Source organism: Scomber japonicus, chromosome 18 (assembly GCF_027409825.1).
Source record: "Scomber japonicus isolate fScoJap1 chromosome 18, fScoJap1.pri, whole genome shotgun sequence".
NCBI lineage: Eukaryota > Metazoa > Chordata > Actinopteri > Scombriformes > Scombridae > Scomber > Scomber japonicus.
The window spans coordinates 9,566,418-9,578,770 of record NC_070595.1 but is presented as its reverse complement, the minus strand read 5'-3'; the positions used below and the strand labels follow the sequence as shown (position 1 = coordinate 9,578,770).

General features: G+C 41.9%; 2 protein-coding genes across 2 annotated transcripts; one reads left to right on the top strand and one right to left on the bottom strand.

Moving 5' to 3' along the window:
- The first annotated feature begins 1,610 nt into the window (after positions 1–1,610).
- LOC128379200 (germ cell-specific gene 1-like protein) lies at positions 1,611–5,135 on the top strand. The gene is made up of 5 exons (XM_053338844.1): positions 1,611–1,902; positions 3,234–3,281; positions 3,377–3,541; positions 3,660–3,771; positions 4,652–5,135. The coding sequence occupies exons 1-5, from the start codon at positions 1,611–1,613 to the stop codon at positions 5,133–5,135; spliced, it is 1,101 nt and encodes a 366-aa protein (XP_053194819.1).
- A 1,091-nt stretch (positions 5,136–6,226) lies between these two features.
- On the bottom strand, positions 6,227–11,357 carry LOC128379477 (epithelial membrane protein 2-like). Its single transcript, XM_053339106.1, has 5 exons — positions 11,325–11,357; positions 9,495–9,583; positions 8,672–8,780; positions 7,694–7,834; positions 6,227–7,539 (listed from the first exon to the last, which is right to left on the bottom strand). The coding sequence occupies exons 2-5, from the start codon at positions 9,570–9,572 to the stop codon at positions 7,379–7,381; spliced, it is 489 nt and encodes a 162-aa protein (XP_053195081.1). The 5' UTR covers positions 9,573–9,583; positions 11,325–11,357; the 3' UTR covers positions 6,227–7,378.
- Positions 11,358–12,353: the final 996 nt, after the last annotated feature.

The following is a 12,353-nucleotide window of genomic DNA, read 5'->3' as shown; positions in this document are numbered from 1 at the left end:
ATGACTGTGAAATATGGGAACAGTAATGGATAAGCTGTTGAAATGGTTAGCTTAAAGTAATGACTAAATGGTTAAAATGTCCTGCTGGTAGTAATATGAATGCACACATGACCATATATTGACTGTTAAATTGTTTGAAAAATTATTGTGAAATTATAAGCTACAATTATATATAATTAACATTGTTAAACAACATTTAGCTTCAAGTCAACTCAACCAAACACATCTGGAACATGATGGGTGGTGCTAATGAGGTGGCAGTTGAATTCATCTCTAAGGGGCTGTGGAACAAATGTACTATATATGTCTGACAGAAAAAATTGGGAAGCACTTTAAGATTTAATGTCTTTTTCATTCATTGGCACATTATCCTCCTCAGGCAACAACATAAAATCTTTGCAGTCAAGTGATTGTGGTTGACCGCAGTTATTAAATAATCCACCCTTACAGCTCCTCTTATGGAGTCACCACCTCTCAGAGTCAAAACACGTAGCTGTCACTTAAAACTGGTGCGAACATGTGGTACTGCAATTCAATATCGTACATGTAGCTTATACTATGCATCTGCATTTATTTTTCACCATGTCAAGGTCATGTTGATCTTCAAATCCCAACAGTGCTGCATGCTTTAGAGGAGTATTGGAAGAGGAGCAGATAAGGGGAGGAGAGATGAATGGAATAGATCAAAATGAGTCTAGGAATCAAAATGAAAACAGATGGAATTGAGACAGAGTTGTCTGTTTTGGATTTATATGGATGGATTAAAGAAGAGGAGTGTGTGTGTGTGTGTGTGTGTGTGTGTGTGTGTGTGTGTGTGTGTGTTTGTGTGTTGCTCACAGTTCCACTGGGTCGCTACATAAAGACTGACAGTCGCACTGCTCGCAGAGGTCATTGTGACGGCCAAAATCCTCCATCACTCTCACTATCTGATGAAGAGTGAAAGGGAGAGCAGACGGGTAAAGGAGCATGTTTCTTTCACTTATTCCAAGAGGAACTGAGGACTGAAGGAGGTGAGTGTTTTTTTTTCTTCTTCTCTTCGCTCACATTTTAATCACTCCTTGAACTATTGTTTTGAACATCTGTCTCCTGTAGAGGTTCCATGGTGACAGCAAATTTATTTTAATTATTGATTTTATTTATTTATTTAGCCGTCTGTCTTCCCACCAATTACCAGTAGTGTTCTCATTTTCTGTCACAGTTCTTTTCACTCTCTAAATGTGATCAGTCATGTAAAACCGCTGGCTCCCCCACAGTTGCCCCTTTTAAACAGTTCACTAATCATCTCAGGCAAATGGGCAGAGCTGCTTTTCCTTGGTAACGAACACGCTGGTTATATTTTTAGTGACACGCAAGAGTGGAGGTGCTCCTAAATTCAAGTAGATTCACAAGGCAAAACTTGAGATACTCTCACTCCCTTGTTAGATGTTTAACATACCATTTTGACATGTTACTTTTTGTATTTTAAGTGAAGTAACCCATATCTTTCCTTGAACATTGCTGTTAAGAGTTTGAATATTTGACCATCTCTCAATGTTCACATTTTTATGTCTCACTCGTTCTCCCTACTCTCCCTCCACACAGCCCAAGCACCTCATTGAACCCCCGGCATGATGGCATTCCTAGAGCAGGTGCGTTCCCCTCGCCTCTCCTTTATTCAGACGGTCTTGTCTCTCTTGCTGGGTGGCATGGCCCTGTTGTCCCCCTACTGGTGCGTGGGTAAACAGAAGGTACCAAAGCCACTGTGTTCAGCCATCAAACAAAGCAACTGTGTCCCCGTTCCCGGCTTGGCCAACTCTTCTAACATCCAGTCCTGGGATACGGGTGATGACCGCTTCATCTTCCCCACCTTCCATACTGGCCTGTTTATCACCTGTGAGGAGAACATCTACACAGATGCGTGGGGTGAGAGAATTGGAGGGGCAGTGTTGGAAAAAATGAGCTTTTGAAATAATTATGTTTTGTTAGAACACATTGATTGAGTTCAGTTGTGCCAAAAAGGAGAACTGGATTTGAATAAAGAAACATAAGAAGAAGCCAGTAATACATGAAGCCATGTTTACAGTACTGTTATTGTAAGGGATTTCAAAAGCTTTCCACTGGCCATATGTGCTCATCAGGTTGTGCATGTGGTGGAGAGTATTCCCAAGGTGAGATGAGGAACCACACAGAAACGGCGAAGTGAAACATACTATCATAACGGTGGCACTAGAGCGGCAGACAATGAAATAGGTTATCGGAGGAGAGGAAATCCAAGGTGATAGTATGAATTGAGGTCTCGGGTGTGTTAATTTGTATTTGCGTGTTTCTGTTTGTGTGTATTTGTGTGTGTGTGTGTGTGTGTGTGTGTGTGTGTGGGTGGGGGTATGTGGGTATGTGCTCAGCCCAAAGAGGATTACCATCAGTGTGTGTCTCTGCTCAGAGATTTAGACTTCAACAGCATGACTCAATTATGGATTAGAAACCACAGAGAGAAAGGTTAATAGGTTTCACAAACATCGGCTGGGTTTTCACCGTCTCATTTGTAACTGATTTGATGGTTTGAGTTTGACTGATACTGTCAGTTCAGCCAAAAACCAACTGACTTATGTGGCAAGTTATATAAAGGCATTTTGTAATTAATAGTTCGGTATGTAAATGTTGTCGGTGGTGAAAGCAAATGCCAATATGGAGTTGGATTTGTTGCTCCTAATCTGCCCCAGCTAAAGAGTCATGAGAAGTCAAGAATGGCTTGCTTGAAGTGGTGAAAAAACACATTTTTGAGTTGAAGACAAAACCTTTTTTGTTGTTGTTGTTGAAATTAATAGGTGACAAGAAACAAATCAAACCACCGTCTCATTTTGTGGCACCACTAAGATTTCTCCTGTAGGACTGATCCATCCAGATTTACAGCAAACAAATCTTATAATCTCCTATCGGGTTACTTCATACCATGTAAACAACTCAAGCAAACTGTTACCTCAGTGTGGTTATTTACACAGCAATTAGATTGTAGTGTGCATTTAAATGAGCTGTATATGCACAGGCTGGTGGATTTTCAAAACCAGCTGCTCTTGGGAATGGAGAGACGATGTTGCTACAGTGCAATGAGTGAAGTATCACTGTTCTAATAGTCACTTGCTCAGGTCCTTACTGAAGGATTTCCAGTGTAAACAGCAAAACCTTTTGTTTTTATAGAGCTTATTTCGTCTCAATTGGTGTATAACTTCATTTACATTTTGTCTTTTTGTTTCTAGAGGAGAAGTGTAGAGGGTTTCATACTTTGACTCCAGGATCTGAAACAGGTAGATAGATTCATCACCTTTGCTTGCACTTTTGTAGGCACTTTGCTCTTGACTCTTTGACACCCTTCATGCTGTCTTTGTGGTCTTCTCCTCAGCAATGATGTGGTTTTCGCTATCATTGGAGGTCATGTATATTGGACTGCTGTTAATCAGCTGCACACTACTGTCTGTGCAGTTGTGTATCAGGGCGTGTTGCCCCTCTACACAACGTTGTGGACAGATGCTCAACGCTTTTGCTTCCATCTTCACAGTCCTGGGAGGTACAGTGATTTCAATCAGTCTACTCATAGATAACATAAAAATAAGCAGTTGTATTATCAATTTCAATCAAATTATTCGGCCAACCTATGTGGTTGTTTACCTCTTCTTTCTTCACAGGTCTGCTTGGGATGGTGGGTCACATGATGTTCATGCAGGTGTTTCAGACTACTGTCTCAATGGGACCAGAAGACTTCAAGCCTCACAGTTATGGCTACTCCTGGGCGTTTTAGTAAGTTCATCAAACATGCTATACACTCAAATCAAACACACATGGAACCTAATTGAAACTTAAGGATCCAAGCATATTGAGATCTTCAGTCCACCTAGATGTTCCCTATCAGTGTGTACTGAGGGTTTTTGGTTGTGTTATTAATTTCAAAGCAAATAAATAGAATATTCCCATTATTATAATTCTCAGTGGTTTAGTGGAAAAATCTGTATTCATGTCGTTATGAGACCACCAATTCATTGTGAATTAGAAGGAAACTGTTTCCTAACAAATTTCCAAAATCTCTATACACTTCCAGTCAGTGGGTTTTCTTCGATTGGGCTATGCCCCTATGGTGATGGGAAGCCATTTGTTGTAGCATCATAGTCCATTTAAAATCCTAGTTGTGCTTTTTCACCACACAAGTTTCCATCTATGACTAACACAAATGTCAACACTCTACTGTTACATTCAGATCAGGGGGACCACACCAGAAAATCATACTCTTCCAGTTTTCCATGATGTTGCCTTTTCCCTAAAAGCTCCCCTCCGGTCAAAAATGTGTTCCTCTGTTGGAATTTTGAACTTCACTTTGCATGTTGACACTAGAGGGCTGTTTTCACATCCATCTGCTGAATGGGGAAAGTTTAGAAAATGTAGTTAAAGATGTGTACCTATCATCATGATTTATGACATCACAATTAATTTGGAGCCAATTGTGGTCCAGTATACAACTTACACAAATATGAAGCCTCCAGTGCACATTTACTGAGAATGGGCTTGACTGGAAGGGGTCTTTAAGTTGAAATTTGAGTAGACATGTTGATCACTTGTACAATATGTCAACAGAAAATCATAGTGCATGTTTGTGATCCCCTCCCTGTTCGTTTGTCTCCATCAGTGTGGCCTGGATTGCCTTCACTGTCTGCATGTCAGCTGGTGTCTCCACTCTGAACAACTACACAAAGAGGGTGCTGATGGTGGGACCCCGGCGTAACTCTAGCCTCAACCGCTGCAGCTTTAACTTCATGGGGCTCCTGCCACCGGCTCCTTATTACACCCCCCCAAACCCAGCCATCACCCTGGCCTGTCCACAGTCCCCCCCACACATCTCCCACTTGTCCCCCTACTACGAGCCCCCATCAGCTGCGTTGCCACCCACCACTCCGAGGCTCACACACTCCCACTCCCTTCCTCTCTCCTGCTCTGACTCCTTCCCTGCTCACCCCTCCCACCCTGCGCCTGCATCCCCATTTCACCGCCTGTCCCTCCCTTCTCCGTCTGCCTCGTACATCCCGTCCGTCTCCATCCACATACCCCTGCCGGGACACCAGGAGGACATGTCCCCTCCTTATGAGCCAGAGGAGGACTACAGCCCACTTTGAACAGACTGGAGTTTTTTTCCATGAGGACCTGAGCAGTGTGTTTGTAATAGTCTTATTGTGTGATCTGAATTTACACAGTCAACAGTCCAATGAATCCAGGTTGTTGGCTATGATCCTGATCACTGTGTTGAAGGGAAATGTAGAAGTAAAAGAGATCTCAAGATGACCAAGACAACCACTGTGTTACTTAGAGACAAGACTCTACAACAGTCTACAGCAATGCTAGCAGCTCTATTAGGACAGCGGTTCCGTGAGCTTGCTCTCACTGATAAAGACGGCATGTTGACTTATAGCAGATATACATTTCATTTAGCATTGTTTTGGCTAATGTACAACATTCATATTAAATAAACTTGATAATCAGACCACTGACTCTTTGAAATATTTCACTACTTTCACACCCTCCACTTCTGCCTCCTAGCCACTCTCTCTCTCTTTCGCCCCCTTTCTTGTATGTCTGTGTTTGATTGCAGGAGTGGAGACAGGTGTCCAGGAGTCAGGCCACCAGCTGCCATCAATCATGATTAGTCCTGCATATATATCTGGTTCAGTCTACAGCTCATTGCTAGATCATAGACTGTTAACACAGTCAGTCATGGCTCTAGTTATTCTAGAACCTGATGCTATTTTGCCTGAAATCTGCCTTTTCTTAATCCTATCCTTAAATCCTGTCTGCAGTTTGCCTCGGCCTGAGTCCAGTCCTGTCCCCAGCCCTCCTGCTCCTCTGTCGTCCCCATTTACTCAGTACTACTCCCTGCTCTCTGGACCCCCCCCCCCCCTTCTGCCTGGCTCCCCTCAGTGTTCCCTCTACCCTGCTTGGTCCAGCTTCACGCTACAGTCTCAGCCCTTGCCCCAGTCTCCCAGTTACCTCCCTGCAATAAAACTCTTTCAAAACCAGTCACAGCATCCTGCTTCAGTGTCCTGGGTTCAGTCACTTAAGCCCCTTAGCAACATATATTTGTCTGCAAGCCTCAAATGAAAATGGAAAAAGAAATCCCCAAAAATGGCTAATAAAACATAAGAATAGCAGGGAGGAAAAAGTTATTAGTTTAAAATCAAGTTTTAATATTGTAAAAATCATTGTCATCCATGTTGAGAAATAACATCAGCAAAAATAAAACAGCATTAGACATACAAAGCATATTTACACATAATATCTCAGGCTTCAAGGGTCAAGGCAGCCTCTTTTCTGTCACACCATGTTGACACGGAGCTGATTTGACAAAGAATGAAAGTATATGACAGCTTGTGAGGATTTGATATAATACTATGTTTTTAATACATACCAGATGAGTGTAACTCAAAATTCCTATTACTTTAGATTTCATTCTATTTAAAAAGCTATCAAAAATAATGTCCCTGGATTGAGAACCATTATAGTGTATATACTAAATGATTTGGTATTGTATTTTACACTAATCTTCCTAATCAAAAATAATTATGAAACAAACTTCTTAAAACTTGCATAGCTTTATCATTAGATCACACATAAATCTACAAAAATATCACATATGAACAGATTTTTTTAGATGTTTAAGACTTCAATCGATGCACTCACATTATGGTTACACTCTGTTGAATTAATGACACATTACATAAAGTAAGATCGAGGTGATAAGTGAAACAAAGTTGATGAACTAAAAATAAAATAAAGAAAAATAATAAACTCGCCCCTTTTTATCCAGCACTCAAATCCAAATGTAAATGTACATTAGAAAAAACTAAAGACCGCAGATTTTACTCTTCAATCTGCTATTATCAAAACTAGTCAAAACTACAGATAGATCTTAATTTATTGTGGCATCTTACACGCATTGAGGCTTTTCTCCCCCCCAGCTAATGAAAAAATATTCTTAATCCTTAGATGCCTTGTGGAAATCCAGCCCAAACTGGATTGAAAGTAACATTCCTCTCAAATACAGCTGTGATTTATTGAGCCTGCCTTTCACTGCAGAGATAATCAAAACACTCCACAAAGTGTGAAACCCTGACTACCTGACAGCAGCAGACTCAATTAAACACCCATATGTATTTGAGAGGATCAACAGGGCTGCTATATCTAGAGCTGAATGTACACTAGCAGCTCAAATCTAATTTCATTGATGTCCAAAAACAGGCAAATATAAACACCAACCCCTCTGGAATCTGCCACATATCACTTGGTAACTAAAACCAGATTTTCGCTGAAAGAGTAGATCCAGCCAAAGATTTTGGGCTGGTTGGGGCTAGCACTAGTGTCCTTCTCATGCAGTCTTCTTGCGTAGCACAAAGTAGATGATGGAGGAGAAGAATGTGAAGGTAAAAGAGATCCACGCCAGGATGAAGCTGTGACCGTACCAGCCGAATTTCTCATCCTTGTGGAAGCGGTCTGTATAGATGGAGGCTGCAATCATGATGCACAGGCCTGGAGTAAAGAACACATGGACAACAGTGAGTGATTTACACAGAGAGAAATGAAAATTAGTGACGATAAAAATGAAAGAAACAAAAGAGGGACTGTCAAACACAGTAACAAATCAAATATAAGATAGCAAAAAAAAAAAACCCAAAAAACTCACAGGCAAGGAACTGAAAGATTCCAGTGATGGTGAACCTCTGTCCTTTCTCCAGAGTGAAGAGCTGAGCCACAAACACAAAGATGGCCAGGATGGAGAATATACAAGCTAGCACTGAGCTGGCCTGCACTGCCTGGAGATAATCTGCAGGGGGTGCCAGAGAGAGAGAGAGAGAGCAATGCAATGAAAAATGCTGTGTAATTACCCCAAATATGTGCAAAACATCATAGTGACACACCCAGGAAACGCTCAGTGAGACTGGTTTTAAAACTAACATCTGGTAAGACAGTCGCAATGTTGAATGGCAGGAATGTCAATGCAATCAAAGGTTCCAAATGTTGTACATACCCATTATAAAACTGCTTTTTGTATGTTTTGAAACCCTAAATTTGAAATACCTATTTCTATTCCCGTACATATAACTATATCCTATATCACATAACTACACATGATAATACTAAAGTCTCAGGAGGGTAACATCTAAGTCTATTATTTGTTTTGCTCTGCGTTTTTTGTGTGTGTTTTATGTCAGTATAATGTTGAACATGCACATGTTCTGGGAGAACACGCCGTGAATTGAGACTGCTGCTACATGTTTGTATAGGATAACACTTAAATCTAAAAGATATAGAGATCTTTAAGCCAAACTCTAAGTCTTTAATGAAAGGCAGTTGTTTGAGGCACATGTCTAGAATAAAGGAAGTCCAAAGAATGCTAAGTAGCACAGTGTGGCAGAAAATCGATGACATGTAGGGAAACTTTTTGATTCTGCTGGACGCCTGCAGGAGATTTGGATCATAGTATGAACTGATCTCTCTGTACTGACGCGCGAGCCAATTTGCACACTTGGGATAATCACTCCTTCAGTACTTCCTTCAATTCAGTCAGTTTTATTGTGACGTAAATACGACTCTGAGTTTTGCACAAGTGGAAACAGGTTGTGCTTCCTCTACATCTTTGCAGGTTTGGAGGTTGACTTACCCTGTGGGTAGTGTGATCCTTCAGGGAGATCAGTATAGTTCCACACTCCCTTTGCGTATATCCACCGAGCCCAAACGTCGGTGGCCATGTCTTTAGTCATCCACCAAGCCTGAGGAGGAAAGCAGACAGACACAGTTTTACTTTTCAAATCATGTTGCAACTTTCTTGCAGTGGTTGCATAAATATGGACGGATCAACTAATCTGTGGGGAGAAAAAGTGGGACTAGGAGTTGACAAAGCTGCTGAGCCACAGTGTGTGTTCATCCTGTGCTCTGACATGTATTTGAGGGAAGTGGTAGGCAAGGGGAAGACAGTGAGGAATGCACATCCGCCCAACACTGTGGCATTCCACAAGTCTCACTCAGGTATGCAGTGCTCACTATGACACAGGAAAAAATCTCACAAATGTACATGTGCATGTACTATGTACAAGCGGACACACACCACGCCTGTGATTTAAATGCACACACACAGACACACACACACACACCGAACACACAGATATACACAGAGGCACCCGGTGACGACATGGTGGATGGCTCATCTGTCACTCAGAAACGCCAACAATGTGGCCCTGAGAAGAACAGTGGACCATTGACAGAGAAGGAATAAAGACCTTGAGTGATGAAACAGAGATCACTCATCAGTCTTGACTCAATCTCTGCCATGCTAAAGATGTTCATAACTCTTCAGCAGTGTCATTTACCACTCAAGCTAGGGAGGGCTGTGACATTAAGGGTTATGATGGGACAATAATGTGTGTGTGCGCGTGTATGTGTGTATGTGTGTGTGTGCTGTAAATTCTTATCACAGTCTTACTTACATTGTCAATGGTAGCCACCAGGAGGAGGATGATGGCTGTGATATGAAGGACAAAGATGGCAGCAAGGAGAATCAGCATGATGACTGGTGCTGTGGAAGAGGGAGAGAGAGAGAGGCACAATGAGAAAACTTGTTACACCACTTTCCGCCCTTTATTATGCAGGATAACTATTACTGGAGGGGCAACATTTCCATTTCCAAAAAGAACAGACACACCGAATTGACAGTTACAGAATCAAATACAACCTACAACAAAGTCTCCACACTTTCTGCCTGGTTTCTCTGGCTATTAATGACAGCTCTAACACACACACACACACACACACACACACACACACACACACACACACACACACACACACACACACACACACACTCCCATCTTCATAAACACATTCAAAACCTGGCACCCACTCAGGGCGTGGCTTCGCAACTTCTAATTACTTTGAGTTATAGCTAAAGCACTGCCAGTGAAATGTGTGCGAACAGGAGTGCAAGATGATGTCCGTATCGAGAATCAGAGAGGAGGCAAACGCTGAGGTGTTGCTGTGTATTTGTGGAGGCAGAGATCAGTACACAAAATCCATTTATCCCTGAGCAAACACACACTGTTGGTAATGAAAGAGAGAGAGAGAGTTACGGAGGGAAGTTCACAGCGGGTAGATGAGTTTAGACTTGTCTGTGTGTGTTTCCAAGGGACCCGCCACTCCTTAAAATAACTGTAGAGAATACCTGCTATTCCCCCGCCTAAAGCTGGTCTACGCCCAGTCCCCCTAGTTTGAATTACTACACCCAATCAGACATTTTGACCCCAAAGCTGCTTAGGAGTAATTAAAAAATCTCTCTTCCATTGTTCCTCAGGATTTATTACTGTTACTGCAATTGTCCTATTTTAATAGTTCCTGTACAGGAGATAGTGTTGTCTCAATCATTGTTTTATATTTTTCCACTTGTGTGTGAACTATCTTTGGCTGTATCCAGTATGGAGGCTACACTGGGTGTGAACAGAGGAAGACATTTGGAATGTGCTGGTTCCCTTCACGGTAAAGGAGTGGTCAAGGGCTGGACCAGCTCCCTCTGCCTCACACGCAACCACACACATACAATGACATGGAGCGCCGGGCGCCAATACACGTGTCCACGCCTCACACGTCTATACAACAGCACCTCTACTTTACACAGCTACAATGAAGTGAAAGATTAGAGTTTGTAAATATTTGCCAAGTATAATTTGTGCCTGAAGCACTAAGAGCACAAATGCAGACAGTTAGTCTCCTACCAAAACTTTTACGAACAACTTCTGGGGTGGAAAACGCATAAACAAGTAATAGAAGTTAAAGGCTCAGCAGTTAGATGCTTTAATTTAAAACACACTTGTGGAATACTTTGAAAAACTGTCTTCCAAAATCGAGTCTCTCCTAAAAACAAGACGTGTCGACTGTTTCCGTTGGAACAGTTAGAGTTTTCCGTTACACAAAATGGAACACATGTGCTTGACGTTCTGTCTGAGACAAGAAAGTAATCCTGTGGTTCTGTGAAATGTACTATTCAAATGTATAACTTCAGAACAACTGCTGCATCTGGAAAGTAGCCACACCTGGCCAATAATGTTACTTGAGTGAAGATGAATAGAAAGGTGAGAGGTGCACACACACACACACACACACACACACACACATACACCTGTCTTTACTTTGTTTCTTAGATTAAAACAATATACTGAAGTAAACTCCTCTTCAAATACCACATTTCAAACTTTTTGGAAGAAACTATAGAGAACTAATGAATTAAAAGAGGGATTCAAAAAGCAGATTAAGAATCTTTGACTTACTGTTTGACGTCTGTCTGTCTCTTCAAGTCTAATTCCTGCTGCTCTCTAGGATACAAATTTTAGACTCAGAGTCTAAATGTACAAACACAGAATCTACCCATCCGCCCACTTTTACCCTGCCCTCTTTTTAAGTCCACACCCCTAAAACCTCTCGCTTCCTTCATCACATAATCTATCCCTCAATTTTTGCCCCCCCCCCCCACTCTACTCATTGCTTTGTCTCCATGTCCCACCCTCTTCTTTCTTCCTGTACTTTACACACAAGCGAAGGCAAACCAGCCACTGTTTCAACTTTTGTGGGGAGGCGTCTCATGTATTTGTCACTCAGCTGATGGTGGTGATTTTCTCCAGGACGGTGGATGACTCACTGATGTTTGAAGGGGGAACTCCCATAACATTGGACATTAACAATGATTCTACGCATGTTTCCATGGTGACAGACTGCATCTCAGAGCCTAACAACAATCACATCGTTGCTGTACTCTCTAAATAAACAGTCAGGGGCAGGAACACAATAACAGTGTAGTGTTTCTTCCTCTATAGCCACCCTCTATCTTTTCCCACTTTTGTTACTGAGGAAGGAGTTTCAGGATGAAGGAATGTTGTTGGTTGCAATGGAGAAAGAAGTGGGGGCAAATGAGTGCAAGTCATAGCTTGAGTGTGAAAGAAGGAGGGAAAAAAGAGGGAGGGAGGGAGATGTAGAGAAACACGAAGGTGGTGAGGGAGGGATTTTATTGGTGGGTGAAGGGTAGGGAGGGTTGTTGTTGGAGACATGTCATATTGCTGCAAGTTCATTAATTAACACTCACCCTCATTGTTTCCTCGCTGCTGGTGATTGATATGGTCTTAATGCTTCCACTGACTCACAGTCATCTGCCCCTTTAACAGATCACATGCAGTACAGCCACTTTCACTTAGTTTGAGGGAGAATCTAAGACTTCATCGACTGATATCGCTACACATAACAACATAACAAACACATAATAACATTTGCTTGTTAGTAACAAAGCTCATTGATGCCAGAATCTA